Source organism: Phocoena phocoena, chromosome 5 (assembly GCF_963924675.1).
Source record: "Phocoena phocoena chromosome 5, mPhoPho1.1, whole genome shotgun sequence".
Lineage (NCBI taxonomy): Eukaryota > Metazoa > Chordata > Mammalia > Artiodactyla > Phocoenidae > Phocoena > Phocoena phocoena.
In genome coordinates this window covers 24,525,698-24,544,000 of record NC_089223.1, presented here as the reverse complement: position 1 = coordinate 24,544,000, position 18,303 = coordinate 24,525,698, and the positions used below count along the sequence as shown (strand labels likewise).

General features: G+C 35.2%; 1 protein-coding gene across 2 annotated transcripts in view; it reads left to right on the top strand.

Annotated features, from left to right (window-relative positions):
- ANAPC10 (anaphase promoting complex subunit 10) overlaps positions 1 to 18,303 on the top strand; it is a 74,053-nt gene that overhangs the window by 24,487 nt on the left and 31,263 nt on the right. For both annotated transcript variants that reach the window (XM_065877839.1, XM_065877838.1), the window contains exon 4: positions 3,977 to 4,097. In XM_065877839.1, coding sequence (XP_065733911.1) covers positions 3,977 to 4,097 — 121 coding nt within the window. The remainder of the gene's footprint in view (positions 1 to 3,976; positions 4,098 to 18,303) is intronic.

Here is an 18,303-nt window from a genome sequence, read left to right as displayed (position 1 = left end):
AATATTTTAGGCCTCGCAAACTATGTTTTAAGCTGTGGCAACTGCTCAGCTTTGCTGTTTTAGTGCAAAGGCAGCTATGGACAGTATGTAAGTGAATGGGTGTTGCTTTGCTTCAATATTACTTTTTTTACAAAAATAAGTGGTCAGTCACATTTGGCCTCTGAGCTGTGGTTTGCTGATCCCTGCTCAAGGGCAGTAAGCCTCCAGTTTTTTTGGTTTCAGTACCACTTTAAACTTTTATTGAGGTCTCCAAAGATCTTCTGTTTACTTTTTATATCCTCTCAGTATTTACCATATTGGAAATTATAGCTGAGGAATTTTAAAGTATCTATTTATTCATCTAAAGTTAAATAATTAACCTATTACTATGTTAACATAAATACCATTTTTAGATGAAAAATAACTGTCTCTTCCAAAACAAAAAATAGTGAGAAGAGTGTTACTGTTTTACTTTTTTTGTGAATCTCTTTAGTGTCTGGCTTCAGAGGAGACAGCTGGAGTCACACATATGCTTCTTCATTAAATCTTTTACAGTATCCCGTGTCAGATCACATCTGGAAAACTCCACTGTATACTCATAAAAGAATGATTCTGAAAAAGGCAAGTAACATCTTAGTGTTATTAGGAAAATAGTTGTGACCTTGTTGATGCCCTGAAAGGATCTTGAAATCCCCTACAGATCCCCCATAGATCCCCAGACCACTCTTTTTTTTTTTTTTTGCGGTACGCGGGCCTTTCACTGTTGTGGCCTCTAACGTTGCAGAGCACAGGCTCCGGACGCACAGGCTCAGCAGCCATGGCTCACGGGCCCAGCCGCTCTGCGGCATGTGGGATCTTCCCAGACCGGGGCACAAACCCGTGTCCCCTGCATTGGCAGGCGGACTCTCAACCACTGCGCCACCAGGGAAGCCCCCCAGACCACTCTTGAAGATCACTTCTCTTGGGCAAGATTAGACTCATGGAATACAAAGGCTTGATCCTTCTGGGATCTCAAATGAATGTCCTAGACATTTGAGGAGCTATTTGGATTCTCCACTTTGGTTATTGGGAACTCTAATGTTTGCTTACTCTGTGCAAAGCTCTGGGAATTGTTTGGCTTACTGTTTCTCAGTAATTGTTCTTCCCCCAGCAACTGTTCTTTGCATGTCTTTGTGGTCACCCTATCTATGCCTGTGTAGATTGGTGTTCAAAGACTCAAGGGGACTCCAGGCAGATTTTTGGAGTTTTTTCTCAGTATAGCTCCTTCCTCAGTTCAGTGAGACTGCAAGATTCTTTTAGGCTTTTCTCTGCCTGCATAGCAGTTGAGAAATTGCCATCAGTCAGAAAGCCCAGTTATTCATAGGGCTCACCTCATTTGTTTCCTTTCTCTCAGGACTTACAGGCCTTTGCGTCTTGTCATTCAGTGTCTGCAGACGATTGTTCCATATATGTTGTCTGGTATTGTAGTTGTTTATGGTGGGGGGGCAAGTCCTGTAGCACAATGTATGTGCTTCCTTCCCACATGCATTGCCACTGGACAAGCAGCATGATTTTCTAAGCAATATTATTTTTAAATTTTACCATGAGATAAAATTTATAAATAATTTTTAAAGGCTTTATGGAGTAACAGTTTTAACTTTATGGGGGGGGTCACAGTTTCCTTCTCAAATCTAATGAAACTACATATATAGCATAAGTTATACATATGATTTCTGGGGCTACATAGACCCAAGGTTAAGAACTCATGATGTAGCTCAAATTTAAAGAATTATAAACATCTACATGTTACTGTTAAATGGTGTCAATGACAATGCTGGATAAGCTAAGTACAATTAATTAATAGGAAGGTTATAGTAGTTAAGATCATATGAGGCAGGCAGATACATGCGTAAACTACAACACTGCCCACCTACTAGCTTTGTGACCTTAAGCCAGTTATTAACCTGAGTGTTACTTTTTTTTCTTTAATCAGTAAATAGAGGTGATAATAGTTCCTGCATCACAAGGTTAAGGAGTCAATGAGATAATACATATAAAGCATTGCTTCTGGGCCAGACACAGAGTGTTCACTTATTCACTTGCTATTTCTGCTGTTGCTGTTGTGTTTATAATTAGTGTTATTCTTTGCCTCTCTAACCTAACCCTGGTTATCTTGTAGGTTCAGCGACTAAGTTATCCGGAATTTAATAACTTAGAGATGAAATTATTCTAAGCAAAAAGTTTGGTCCTTTAGATCTGCTTTTGTTTAAAAAAAAAAAAAAAAAAGAAAGAAATCCTTAAGGGTAATCTTCATGATCTTTGATCTCTCCATGATAAGAAAGACCTTTCACTGCCTGTTTATGGCTGGTGCATCAGAGAAAAGATCTTTTGTATGCCCTTCAAAATGTCCCCTTCTTTCTTGCCCTTCCCCTCCTGTCTCCTTCCTGGCGCAGCAGACAGAGAAGGATGTCAGTTTGAAACCGCTGGCCTCTTTTGAAAACCTGGTAATGGTATTTATCCTGTCAGCAATTCCTGAGTATTTAGCGTTTTACATCTTGATCTGTCTTTATTATTTGAGGAAAAGTCCTTAACTTTCCCCATTCCTTTCTGATGAAAAGCTTGAGCTATAGAAGTTTGGTCCCCTCACTAAGAGCTATAGATCCCCTGCTGTTTTTATAGACTGACTTTTGACACAGGCTACTTCTGTTCAAGGAGCTCGTTATTAAGTGAGTGCCGGTTTATATCAGATCTTAACTTTTAAAGCACATTTAAATAGACTTCTTTATGGTTTTTTGGTTGATATTTAAATTGTCTCTTTTTTCCCCCTAATGACCACAATAATACATGCTTATTTTAAAACATTAATCAGAAAATATAGAAATCATAAAGAAATAAGTTTCACAACATCAAAATAGTCACTTTTACTATTTTTGTATGATTCTATCTAGACCTTTTTCTATACATATGTAGGTTTATATGACTTTAAAAGTTTTTTTGTTTTTCCCAAAATGCAATCCTTTTTTATATTCTGTTTTGTAATCTGCTTTTTATTCCTACTGTAACTACATATCTATGTGTATCTTAAATAGTTGTGTAGTACTTCATTAAATTGGGTATATTGTAATCTGTTTAATTCTGTATTGAGATGGACATTTAGGTTGTTTATAATTTTTCAGTAATTTAACTGCAGAACAATAAAGATTTCTCTTCTTCTGCTTTAGAGTCGTTGTGTTATTATTGTCTTTTAATGCATTCTTAGAAGTTGAATTTGTGAGTCAAAGGCTTTGTACCTACTAAATGGCTATGAAAGTAACTTTTTCTAATCAAATTTGGGTATTATCAGTTATTATCATATTTCCCAATATGATAAAAGACTAATGTCTATGTATGTTTTAATTTCTTTTTCTTTGATTATTAGAGATTGAACATATTTTCATGTTTTCTGGCCACTTGCAGTTTTCTGAGATTAATTTTTGTTATGTAGTCTTTGCTTATTTTTCTAAGATATGTATGTTTTAAAAACAGAATTTTATTTCTTGCATTAAGTAATAAGATTATAGTTTCTGTTTTTTTAAACATTTTTCTTTTTGCTGGAATTAGTTTCTCACTTAGCTGTTTTCAAGTAGTAACATAGGAAATTAAGTAATTAACTACTAACTAGTAAAGAAAAACAAGCTTGTTAGAATAATTCCTTTGTCTAAAATACAAATGAGAACTGAAAACTCTTAATGCTTGTTTGCAGTCTAAGGTACCTATTTTGGCTAAACTTTCTTTTTTGCTTACATCTGTTTCTTGACCATGTTCTAGGTAAGAGATGTCTGTAAAAGTATAACATGTGTATCTATTTTTTCATATGTTCTTCATTTTCATCATTGTTAAAATTAAAGAACATGGAAATTATTGATTCAAACACTCATTTTAGCAAACTATATGACTTTTAAAATCAGAAGGTAACATGTTTTGTATATAATCTTTCCACATGATAAAAGGCTTTTTGTTTTTACTTTATTGCTTTTAGAAGAAAAACAACAGTGAAGACATTATGTATTTATGCGGACTACAAATCTGATGAAAGCTATACTCCAAGCAAGATCTCAGTCAGAGTAGGAAATAATTTTCACAATCTTCAAGAAATTCGGGTATGTCTTTAAAATTTTTTTAAATATTTTGTCCTGTAATGTTTGCTCTTTAGAAGATGGTCACTTTTGACATTAAACAGATTAAAATGTTAATATGTAAAAGGAAAATTGTTAATATTTTACAGAACATATTTTAAAATTTTTATATTTTTAATTTTCTTTTGAATTCTGAATGTCACCTTTATTTTTTTCCCAACATCTTATTATGGAAATTTTCAGACATACAGAAAATCTGAAAGAATTAAATAGAGAACTTCAACATACTTATATCCTAGATTCTACTGTTGTTAGTGTTTTGCTATATTTGCTTTATTATAATCTGTCCATTATCTAATTTTTATGTCCATTTCCAAATAAGTTGCAGATATTTATACACATCACCCCAAATGCTTTAGCATGGTATATGATAACTGGAATTATTAATATTTGCTTAAGGTTTATTTTTTAAGGTAATATTTATATAAATTTTGCATAAATCTTAAGTATATTATTCGTGAGTTTTGACAAATGCATACATCTGTGTGACACCAAGTCTTGTTAAAATTTAGAACATTTCCATTACCCCAGAAAATTCCCTCATATTCCTTCCCAATCTCCATCTCTGTCCTAGCCTTAGAGGTAACTCTTGTTGTGATTTTGTTTATTCATTCATTCATTCATTCCACAGATCAGTTTTGCCTGTTCTAGAATATCATATAAATGAAATCATACAGGGTATACTTTTATATAAGACTTCTTTTACTCAGCCTAATTTTTTTGAGATTCATCTACGTTGTTGCATGTATCAGTACTTCATTCTTTTTGCTTCCTGAGTTGTAATACATTGTTTGAATATATCACAATTTATTTATCCTCTGATAACTTTTTGAAGACAGTAAGACAGTGCTTTTGTGACCTGAATTTTATTAATCCCCAAATATTTACATTTCAGAGATATCTTCAATGATTTTGAAATGTAGACTTGGAAAGTTCTGGCCCTTAGCATTTTTCTTTTCAGAAAATCATTGAGCTCAAATAATCATTAAAATCTTTTAAAGTAGGTGGTTCTGAGAGATCTGGGAAGGATGTGTGATTTTTGAAAGACTTCCAGTTACTTTGTGGCCTGGACTCTTATTTGACTTAGTGTTTATATTTAGATTCTATCTCTAGAATCTAAATATTTGTATTTCTTCCCTGAGTTGTGATAAAATGCTTAATAAAAATCACATATACTTTCATTGCTTTCTCATTAAGTGCAGTGCTGTTATCTTGTGAAATCTGCTTATGTGTGAACAAATACTAAGTAAGGACATTGTCCACAAGTACTTTTTGTTGTTTGTTTTTTTGTCCTTCTTTGAGGTAAGTTCATCGCTTCTTTTTTTTTTTTTTTTTTTTTTTTTTTTGTGGTACGTGGGCCTCTCACTGTTGTGGCCTCTCCCGTTGCGGAGCACAGGCTCCGGACGCGCAGGCTCAGCAGCCATGGCTCACGGGCCCAGCCGCTCCGCGGCATGTGGGATCTTCCCGGACCGGGGCACGAACCCGTGTCCCCTGCATCGGCAGGCGGACTCTCAACCACTGCGCCACCAGGGAAGCCCAGTTCATCGCTTCTTGAGAGGATTAGCTGGTTTTCTTCCAGTTATCTTCCTTTACTTTTAAAGAATAATCCTATAAATTTTCTTGAGAACTAATCTGGTTTTGAAAAATTGTCATAAATAAGATAATCTTATAGTTTAAAAACATTTCTTATTTTGTCTGACAGACTATACTGGTTAATATGTTCTTCCCATGCTTGAATAAATTCATAAATAGATCAGCTCTTAATTTTCTTTAAATTTTTTTTTCATTTTTCATTTGGTTCATTCAGAATCTTTTAAATTCTTTTTGTTATCATCATCATATTGGACCATTTGCTAGACCTTTTAGTCGTGTATTTGATATACTTAATTAGTGCTTAGTGCTTAAAGACTTGAGATATTTACTTCTTATACTTTAATTGTTAAACGTTTTATATTTATCACGATTGGGTCACTCATGTTGAGAAGCTTTTAGGGCGCAGAGTCATCTTGTTTGGGTTTACAACTAAAGATTTGTCATATACTTCTTCAGACAGGTTGAAATATGTGAAACACTAGAAATAAAAGGTTTTATTCCAAGATATGTGTGGTATATATTTGTAATGTCCACTAGATGTCACCATTGTCCTGTAATTGCTGGTCTCATAAGCTTAGTGATAAGTTCAAGACCTTAAGTAGTCTTAGTTGTACTAGTTTTTCCTAGAGTATATATATTCAAAAATTCTTTAATTCATTTTGGGAACTATACATCTTCATATCTGATCTAGGTTTAGATCAGATTTATGTATTAAATTTATGTATTAAATATATGTTTGTATTTTGTAAATTGGAGAAACTTTAAATGATATTTGGACCATTGTAGAATACTTTTAATCTAGTCTTTGCTTCTATGATTTAAGTCATGAAACATTGGTCTTATAGAATAAGGGCTCTTTTAAATAGTCTCTTAATTTTATTCTAAGTGTAGTGACCACATAGCCTCATGAGACCAGTAATACTAAATATTACCAGGTGATAATGTAAGTTGTTTTCCTGAAAAACTTAATGAACCTACTGCTTTTCTGCCACAGTTCTCACTAAGGAACCATAATTTTTGGATTTTGCTTTAAAATATTAGTGCTGCCTTTGCAGCTCATGGTATAAAGAATACTTTTATCTTTAATTATACATCTTTATATGTGATTTACTCTGTGTACCGTTTTTCTTTTATAAGTTTAAGAAATTAAGAATCTGATAGCACTTTGTTTTTTAAGGAAGGATAAGCAGATCATGATTTTATTTTCTAACATTATTCTCCTATAACATCTAAATTGTTACTATAGAAAAGTCTTTGCTTTTTCTAACTTATATACTAAGATGAGAGATTAAAATAGTGTGAACTTTTATGAGGTTTTTAGAACCATCATTTTATTAGTTATAGGCCTGATTGACTGAGTGGAAAATCCAATGAAATCTTTTTATATTTTTCCATGGATGCTTGCCCACTGGAGGGTGTAGTGTGTACTGGAGTGTTTTAATAGGTTTTCCCTTTTTACTAGAAATTATGGATTTGTTTACTTGAAACACTCTAAAACCTACTTTCTTTAACTTTATTATTGATTTGAAATAGCAACTGTTAAAAAATTATAGTTCAGGGTGAGGAAAGCTAATAGGTTACCCTACTTATTCAAAAATTATTGGTTTTCTATCATATGTTTTCCTTCATCTCAGTTATGAAACATGATATATCTAGATCTTTGTTACCTCTGTTGAAAAATCTCTACAAAAAGATCAGACCCTTCCTTTCCTATTCTAGAATGCATATTTTAACTTTTATACCTGAGGAGGGACTTAAAATTAAAACAGAAATGAAGTTTAGACTTTTCTGCCTAACAGATGCAAGATACCAACACTGGGTTTGGCCAGTTAGAACTTTTTTGACACCAGAGTTGAATTTATTTACGTTGCTCATTCTACTTTCTTGTTTTCAAAATTATCTATCCTATGCAAATTGGAAACCAACAACCTAAGAACATTTTATAATATGTTTATAATTTATTGCTTCTGCACAAGAGACTATTTCAATATAGAAGTGAGAATTTAGCATTTCAGAGTCTGTGTCATTATCTTTTGAAAATATTTCATCTCCGTTGTGTTATTTTTATGCCAGAAATCATGTTCATGTTGTCCAGGAAGTTATTTTAGAGATGTTTTTGAATAAAGATATAGTTGCTTATTAAATGTTTAAATCATTTGTATTTTAGCATTATGTTTTGGTTTGATGTTGTTCTTTTCCTTTGCTCTCAGAAGGGAAAATATGTGTGAAGGAAATTTTTTGTTGTTTAGAGTGAGGAACCAAAAGAATACTGTATATTAAATGTGCCCATTTTAACATTTTAGAATACATCTCCAGCTAAAATCCGAGAAAACTTAAAGTCCTTTTTAATTTTCTAACTAGTTATTTCTCTTTTAAAAAACTGTTGTAGAAATTTTTCTTCTTAAGTATAAAACCAAAGTCATTTATTAGACATATAGTGACAGCTCTCAAAATTATTTCTATACAGTTTATGAAAAACAACTTGGTAACTTAAGGTTAAGCAGATGTTTTCAGCATATGTGAAAGTTGTCCTTTGGTTCATTGTTAGCATTTTGCTTCTAAAATTTGTAGGATAAAATATTGATGGAGCACAAGATTGAGCACTGAAGTGAATATTAAGCCTTGTTTTAGTCTTCAGATAATCAAGCTGTTACCAAGTGATTTTTTTTTTTAAAGAGGAGGCTCGAAACAAGTCTTCAATGTTAAGAGAGCTGTAATGATATTTTCCTTTTCTTCCATGTGGGTGAGCATTTTGGCTCTCTACCTTGTGTCTTAAATCAGTAGTGTGGCTATGGGAGTCCATATATGGTACTGTGACAGAAGTGGTTAATAAGTGAGCTCTTCTGTTAAAATAACATTTACTATTATAATTTGCCTTCCATTAATGTGTGTGGTAGAGTAAGGAGATGCAGACAAAGGCTCTGACTCTCTCCATTGATCTTAAAACCTACTTATATTTACTTTCTTATGAGGGGCCTATTTTAAACAACTTGTTATAAAGTTGAATGATTTAGGCAGTATCTACAAACATAAATTGGTTTGATAAGACAGAGTGTTTAATTTATTGAGCCTTTGGAAAAAATCGTTTTTATTGAATTTAGCCAATTTAAAAGAAAATATTTTTAAAAATTAATTTTTATAACTAACTTTAGGACATCTTTGAAATGAGTGTAGAATGCTTTGGTGAGGTACACGTAATTTTTAGGCTGGAAATGTCTCTTATCCCTCTCTAAGAGTAACATATGCAATTTAAAAGAATATTCATAATTATAAACATTACTTATGTATAAAATGGAGTTGAGGTATCTATGCATTTGGGGTACATTTTCTCTTGAAACTAAAATATGTTACACAGTAGAGTATCACATATATTTTTAAGAGAGAAAAACATTCTTGTATCTCTTGTTTTTTGTTTGACCATCAACTTAGACTATAGAATTTTTTGACTAGCCTGGCATTCCTATCTAAGACAGATTCATGCTTTGTTCAGTAAATATTTATTTAAGGGCTGCTAAGTGCCAGGCACTGTGTTAGGTACCTGGGATACAGCAGAGATAGGCATGGTTTCTGCCCTTAAGCACTTTGTAGTCTGGCGGAAGAGACAGGCAAATAAGTCGACAATTACAATATAGTCTAGTAAATACATGCAGGGGGTATGGGAACACAGTGGACTATTAGGAATATTAGTTAAAATTTTTTTTCTAAAAGAGGTGGTGGTTCAACTGAATCTGAAGGATAGATGGAAAGCCTACTCAGGTGGAGAATAAAGTGGAGGTGTTCTAAAAGGGAGCACGGTGAACATAAAGGTATGGGAGCGTGAGGGCCTGGCATAATGGCAGAACTGCCAGTAATGTAGTGTGCTTGGAAGCTGGGTAGGTGTGAGGAAGCCGCAAGAAAGACTGGAGAAGTGTTTATTCATTCAACACATTTACTGTGATGGTAATATGGCCTCTGTACATAAGGAATATACATTCTTGTAGGGAATAAATATATAATTGTTCCATTGAATATACATAGGTGAAAGTCAGATTGTGCTTGCCGTCAGGATTCCAGGGAGTTTAGACTTTAAATGAGGAAACATTGATCAAGTTAAATCTTGGGAATGATGGGGCTGGAGCAGTGTAAAGACCAGGTATGTAGTATCCAGGTGCAAATTATGAGGCTTTAACTAAGGTGATGGCAGTTGGGTTCAAGAGGAAGGGATGTGTTTGAAGTAGAATCAAAAGGACTTGTGACTGATTGCTACCTGGGGTTACTGGGAGTGCGGGCAGGTGGTTCAAGTAGGTAGGAGGGGGCGTCTAGATTTCTTCTCATGTCTGGCAACTGGTTGGATGTTGTGATTAATCAGAAATGGAATGCAGAGTTAAGGAACACTGGGGGTAGGGATAGAGAGAAAGTTTAAGCTAATGAGATTTATTTTTGCCACTGACTTCTGGTATCTTTTCAGATGGAGGGACTTTACAGTGGGTAGTCAAGTATATGGATCTGAACCTGAGGAAAGAAGTCTAGGTTAGAGGTGTAGATTTGGGAATCATCCATGTGTAAGTAGAAGCTCTGGTGTGTTTTGATTTCATTCAGGGAGTGTGTATAGTTGGAAAGAAGAGTACTAGGGCTGGAACTGTGGAAATGCCAATATTCAAGGACAGAAAAAGATCATCCAATGAAAACAGCTGAGAGGAACTGCCAGAGATGAGGGGAAAAAATCAAGAGAATATGATGTCACAGAAGCTGATAATGGTCAGGAATCTAGTTAGATAGGGACTGAAAAGTTTCCTTCCTAAGCCTGTGTGACATGTTATAATAGGCAATTTATTTAATGCAGTTCTGAACTAAGACAGTTCTTGCAAGTAGTTTAATCACTCTTTGGAGTGATAGTTTCTAAATGTATAGATTTGAGACTAATTAAGTTATTTGCTTTTATAGCAAGAATTCCAACTTTTCCTATCATACTATTTGTGCCAAGTAAGAAGATTCTGATGGGTATTCTTGGTTTGTTTCATAATTCTTTGAATTGGAAGTTTTTGTACTGCTGATGCATACTTAAAGGGAACTACGAAATTGATGAGGATCCTTTCAAGAGATTGTGCCGTATGGTTGCTCTTTTCAGGTGTTCTTTCCCAGCAGTTATGGAAGAACTGCACTCTTTTTTGTTGTTGTTGTTGTTGTTTTGGGGTTTTTTTGGCAGAGTGACAGTAGTAACAGCCAAGGGCAAAGAAAACAAACAAACGAACAGAATTAGAAAACCTTTTATTAACTCTATGGCAAGATGTAGTACAATAGAAATAGGTACTTTACTTACAAATGTGAAAATGAGATATGGATCATCAACCCCTTTTATATAAGGAAAGCCTACTTAGTATGACCAGGCAAACAGGCCACGGGTGGGCATCTGGCTGAGAACCTAGCACAGTTTGGAAACAGTAGGCATTTAATAAAAAGTTGTCAAATAAATATACCAGTGGTCAGTCCATAGGCTTGTCACTGACCCTTGCTTGTGTAGTTTGCTTCAAAAGGATTATCTGAATAAATCTGATCAATTCCTTCTCTCAGAAATTTTTTTTTAAATTTTAATTGCAATAAAAAAATAACATAAGGTTTGCTGTCTTAACATTTTTGAGTGTAGTAGCATTACACGGTCCAGTCCAGTAGCGTTAAGTATATTCATACTGTTGTATAACAGATCCCCAGAACTTTTTCATCTGGCAAAACTGCAAATCTGTGTGCATTAAACAACTCCTCAGTTTCCCTTCCCCCAGCCCCTGGTAACCACCAGTCTGCTTTCTGTCTCTGAGTTTGACTACACTTAGATACCTCATATAAGTGAACTCATGCAGTACTTGTCTTTTTATGACTAGCTTATTTCACTTAGCGCAGTGTCTTCAAGGTTCATCCAGGTTATAGCATGTGATAGGATTTCCTTCCTTTTTAAGGCTAAATCATATTCCACTATATGTTTATCCATCCATCTGACAATGGACTCTCGGGTTGCTTCCACCTCTCTACTATTGTGAATAAAGCTGCTATGAACATGGGTGGGCAAATATCTCTTTGAGACCCTGCTTTTAGTTCTTTGGAGTATAAACCCAGAAGTGAGATTGCAGAATCACATGGTAATTCTGTTTTTAATTTTTTACCTCTCTCAGAACTATGACTCACAAGAAACAGGCACGTTAGCAGCAAGACTTGATGCAGAAAGATAGTGTTTTGGAGAGGGTGGGTGAGGTGAAGGGCGTTTGCCAACTGAAGCTTTAAAGTTAGAAGAATATAAAGTATGAGGTATGGGAGGAGGCAGGATGGTGTAGAATGACTATAGAGTGGATGTAAAGACAGAGACAACCAGGGGAAAGAAAAATAGGCTGGAACAAGTGGCTGGTGCCCCAACATGCTTCATTTCCTGACCTTTCTCATACCTGGTTGTTTACTTTCCCCTGGGTTCCCATGGATATATAAACTTTTCGGTAAGCCCCCGCTTCCTGTAGAAACTTTTGAGTGAATTTTTATTCTTGGCAACTAAAATGACCCTGAATAGAACAGTAGTTGCAACTGAAAGAGCTGCAGCGTATCTTGCTGAAAAATACCTGCTGAAAATATTTATCGTAATTTAAAAATATATCGCATTGAGATGAGCCTACTCAAGGACTTTCATTTTTTCCATCAGCCTCTTATTTTACATGTGGTAAATGAAGAACTAGTAATCTCCAAAACTTAGAGGCAAATAGGTGACTTTTTGATGGGACCAATGTTGCATTCAGAAGAGAAGAATGAACATGTCTATTTTGACTTAGATTGGATTGACCATCATAGACTCATCTTTGAATTATTGTGTTCACCATTATTTGTGTTTATTGTTACCTCTGCTGTTTATTAAGTACTTTCTACATATATGTCACTGTGCTAGGCAGTCACCACTCACTATTTTGTTTTGTCTCTCCAAAGCTCACGTGGTAATTAGATGTTATTATCATCCCCATATTCAAATCAAGCTGAGGCTTAGAGAGGTGAAATGGATCTTTTGCTGTGTGGCTCACTCTAAACATGAGAATGTTAGAACTGAAAGAAACTTTAGAGGTAATTTAGTTCATCAGAAGCTCAAATGCTGAGCGTACAGGCAGGTAACACAACACCAAGAATCCATGCCTTATCCAAAGGCGGACAGCTGCTATTCAATTGCAGCCTTTCTTGCCACAGGGAATATAGGCGCAGGGTTGCTAATCTTTTAATTTTTAAAGAGAAATCAGAAATCTGGATTTGAATATGAAATTTCCCCATTTTAAAAACATGCTAGGCAAACAAGGTATATCCACTGCTGGATGTGGCCACCAGTTAGCAACTTCTAATCAAGTACGATGCCATTATTTACAAATGAGACACCAAGAGGTGAAGCAAGCTGCCCAATGTCACATAGCAAGGCAGTGCTTTAGCTGGGAATCAACGTACAATATGTATTCCTTTCATTTTTTTTCTTTAAAAAAAATCACATTAGATTACAAGTTACCAAAACATTTCTTCAAGTTTTTCAGAAAAATCGAAGTGTGTAGCTGGGGAAATGAGCTAGTTAGTGAATGTTAGGATAGATTAACTATTGATTTTTGAAATGTATTTAAAAATTGTTTACTCCCTTGATCTATCCTGTTGAAAATTGATTGCTACTTGCAATGCTAATGCTGTCGGCATAAATGTTTGTAAATATTTGTTTTTCTTTTTTGCTAATTGCTTTTGCTTAATGATTTTATAAAGAACTTTAAATAGGGTAATTTAGAGAATAAAATTTCTAAGGAAAAAAGAAAAAAATCTCCAAGTTTCAGAATAAAAGAGTGAGAATATTGGGGTAGAAACTCTGGGAATATAAGCCAATAGATACTTTCTTCTGTGGCCCTTTTCCTTCATAATCTAATCAAGAAAAATCATCATACAAGGGTTTGTAGGTTTTTTTGGTGGCGGGGGACCTTTCCTCTTTCATTTGCAATTATAGTTGATGGTAGAAAACAGAAACAGTAGTCCAACTATCTCAGTGCCATTTTCAGAACAAATTGTCTAGTTTGAATTAGCTTAAGAATGATAATTAGCTAATTGAATGGTCTATAGCTAGTCTTGATCTATGGTGCTTATTTAAGTAGGACAGAGGGACTAGGCAGAGGAGACCCTCAAGGTACTTCTGATAAGAAAAGAAGATCTAGAATCAGACTGAGTGATACCATAACTCTGAGACAGTAGTAGGGAAATTGTTTAGATATTAGCTGTCTAACAATTTTAATTGTCTGAAGTCTTTTATCTTGTTCTAAATTAATATGGTGTTTCCTAAGTAGCTGTGTAAATTTACTATTGCTTATTTTTAATAATGAAATTATAAGTTCTTATTCTGGGTTTTATATAATCTGTAGGTTCCCATTCTTTGCCACCAAATGAACAAAATTATCACATAGTTACAGATACCTCAGATGGAAATATATAATACCAAGAGAATGAGAAGACAAGCCACAGACTGGGAGAAAATACTTGCAAAAGACACTTCTCATAAAGGACTGTTATCCAAAATGTGTAAAGAACTTTTAAAACTCAGTAAGAAAACAAACAACCTGATTTTAAAAAAATAGTCTAAAGATCCTAACAGACACCTCACCAAAGAAGATATACAGGTAGCACATAAGCATATGAGGAATGCAAATTAAAAGGAGATACCACTACACATTTTGTTAGAATGGCAAAAATCCGGAACACTTACATTGGCCAGTATTCACAAAGATGTGGAGCGACAGGAACTCTCATTCATTGTTGGTGGGGATGCAAGATAGTGCAGCCACTTTGTAAGACAGTTTGGTGGTTTCTTACAAAACTAAACATACTCTTACCATAGGATCCAGCAGTCAGGAGCTTTGATATTTACTCAAATGAGTTGAAACTTATATCCACACAAAATCCTGCACACATGTTTATAGCAGTTTTATTCACAATTGCCAAAACTTGGAAGCAACCAAGACATTCCTCAGTATGTGAATGGATAAACTGTAGTACATCTAGACAATGACAATGGAATGTTATTCAGCATTAAAAAGAAATGAACTCTCAAGTCATGAAAAGACATGGAGGAACCTTAAATGTATATTCCTAAGTGAAAGAAGCCAATCTTAAAAGGCTGCATACTGTATAATTTCAACTATGTGGCATTCCAGAAGAGGCAAAGCTATGGAGACAGTAAGAAGATTAGGTATTGCCAGGAATTGGAGGTGGTGGGAAGATGAATAGATGGAGCAGAGAGGATTTTTAGAGCAGTGAAAATACTCTGTGTGATACTATCAATATAATGATGTACATGTCATTGTACATTTGTCTGAATCCATAGAATGTGCAGCATCAAGAGTGAACCCTAATGTAAACTTTCGACTTCAGATGATTATGACGTGTCACTGTAGGTTCACCCTTGGTAACAAATGTACCACTCTGGTGGCGTATGTTGATAATGGGGAAACTATGCATGTGTGGCGATAGAGGGTATATGGGAAATCTCTGTACATTCCTCTCCATTTTGCTATGAATCAAAAACTGCTTTAAAAAATAAAGTCTTTATAAAAAAAAGAAAAGAAAATATGTAATATACTCTCTATCTCCTCACCACTGAGGGTAAGCAGTTTTCTTAGGGTTTAACTGGCACATATAAGATGATGATTATAACAAAGTGACAACTCCTGTTTTCCCTACTTCTTCCCTGAAATAACATGCTTGTTAAATAAGCAAATGAGATTTCATAATAATAAGTACCCTGATGTTTTTCTGTAGGAAAACATCTCTAATTTTATAATAGAAATCAATAAAATAATTATAAAGGAGACTTATAGCCAGTAATTACTAAAATTCTATTTTGGTATATTAGTATATCTACTTACCTGTATTTAGAAAGCAACTTTGAAAGTACATAGATTCTAAGTCTGTAAAATGTTTAGACTAAATAGTGTTTTTACTCTAATTCTTAAAGAATCCCAGTTAAAATAGTCTTATATCCTTTAACTTACTGTATTTCAGTTTTGTATGAGTTAACTTAAGTTTTCAAATTCGGTAAACTCCTCTGAAGTTGAGGAAAAGGTACTCTGTGAGTATTTAATGGTAGATAGTGCCTTGAGAGTAGATTAAGTTTTTCACACAGAGTACATCATCCTTTGAGATCCTGTTTTTTATGTTTCACTTTAAAATTAATTAATTAATTAATTTGGCTGCATTGGGTCTTAGCTGTGGCACACGGGATCTTTCGTTGTGGTGTGAGGGCTCTTCGTTGTGGCGTGCGGGCTTCTCTCTAGTTGTGGCGCCCAGGCTCCAGAGTGTGGGCTCCGTAGTTGCGGCACGTGAACTTTCTAGTTGTGTCGTGCAGGCTCTAGAGCGCACGGGCTCAGTAGTTGCAATGTGTGGGCTTAGTTGACCTGTGGCATGTAGGATCTTAGTTCCCCTACCAGGAATTGGACCCAAGTCCCCTGCATTGGAAGGTGGATTCTTAACCACTGGACCACCAGGGAAGCACCTGAGATCCTGCTTTTGCTTTTTTTCTCACTTCACTTAATTGTAGTGAATCTGGCCAATCACTGTATGTTGTTTACATGGTGTCTCTTTTGACACTAACTGTACACAACAATAACTGTGGCCTTTGACTTATTCCCTAATTGCACTTTCTTTGAGATTCATGAGAAAAATGAATAGCCCTTTAAAAAAAACAGATTGCATCCGTTTTCATTGTCTACTAAGTATTATACTTATTTTATATATAATTGCTAAACCCTCAAAACTTAATCTGAAAGCTTTCTTTTCCTATGTTTTAGGAATTATAGTAAAGAGGTGTTACACACAAAACTTGTGTAAGAAATGACTGTGATGCCAGTAGTCTCAAAAGCTTATTTTTAGATCTTCAGACTAATCTTCTAAGAGTCGAATTTCATATATTTTTTAAATTGGGATTTGCTTGAAGACATACATGTTCTTTAGCTATTATAACTATTATACTTCGGCAGTATTATTTTATAAAATTGCTCTTATAGAATTTATCTTTACTATTAATCAATAGGCCTACTTTGAGGCACCTAAGAAATTATGAAATTTGCTGTTGTAATTCTGTTAGGAATATTGTTGAGAATGTAGTCTACTATATCACGAAGTGGCCTTTTTGTACATATCCAGAGTAAAGATTTCCTTCAGATCTGAATTCAGGAAAAGCAGTTTGGTTTTTATTTTGCGCGCACGCGCGCGCGCACACACACACACACACACACTCACACACACACACACACACACACACACACACACAGGAACTTAAGCAGTTCCTCTGCTTAAGAGCTTTCAACTTAGGACTTCCCTGTTGGTGCAGTGGTTAAGAATCTGTCTGCCAATGCAGGGCACACATGTTTGATCCCTGGTCTGGAAGATCCCACATGCCGTGGAGCAACTAAGCCCATGCGGCACAACTACTGAGCCTGTGCTCTAGAGCCCGTGAGCCACAACTACTGAGCCTGCCTGCCACAACTACTGAAGCCCACACGCCTAGAGCCCGTGCTCCGCAACGAGAGAAGCCACCACAGTGAGAAGCCCACGCGCCGCAACAAAAAGTAGCCCCCGCTCGCCACAACTAGAGAAAGCCCCCGTGCAGCAACTAAGACCCAGTGCAGCCCAAATTTAATTAACTAAATAATTAATTGATTTTTTAAAAAAGAACTTTCAACTTAAGGACTTTGGTAGATATGAAAACTTGCCTGTTGTAAGGGGGCAGTGGGTCCGGGGAGAAGTATGTCAGCTCTGTTAGTTACCAATAGGTGGTATTAGCAGTTGCTTCTATAGTTAAAACTTTGCACATGGGATTAAATGGACTTAATGATAGCTCTTTGGAATCTAATCTGTTTCTAAGTAGAAGAGCCTCCGTACTGTCAGAACCAGTAATGATACTTGCTTTGCTTTGACTGCCAGGAACTGTGGAGCCAAATTTCTGACCTACTTATAAACAATTCTATGTATATTTCTGTACCCTAGTCTTACCCTTCTGCCATTTATTTAAGAATTTTATGCCATATTTCTTATCAGCTGCCACAAATCTTTGATAGCTTCCACTTGCACAGGAACAGTATCTGTCAGTCACCCTCATGCCTAAGTACCTGGCACGTAGGTGCTCAGTTAATATTTGTGCAATTTTTTTTTCTGCAATGGCACTTGTATTTATTTTAAAGATAGTGTAAGGGCATCTGTTTTACCTTTACTTTGCTAAAGAAAAGCGCTCTAGGCAGATTAGTTCTTAAACTGATTCTACCCTGGCAGCCCCACTTTCTGGTGTAAGCATGAGATCTTAGAGAAGATAATGACTAAAGGGAATATAATTTACTTTGGGAGACTCTAGGAGACTTATAACTTGCCTCTTATTCCTGGCCCAATGGTGATAAGTTCAGGTTAAGTATGATAAAGAAGGCACTTTAGGGAGTAAGAACAGACTGATGAATGAAAAGAACTCTCTGCCTGCCTTCACTCTTCAACCATAGTATTTAGGTAACTGCGTCACATTTAAGATGATAAGAAGATAAAAATCAAGTCAAAATTATTCTCAGCTAGTTTGTAA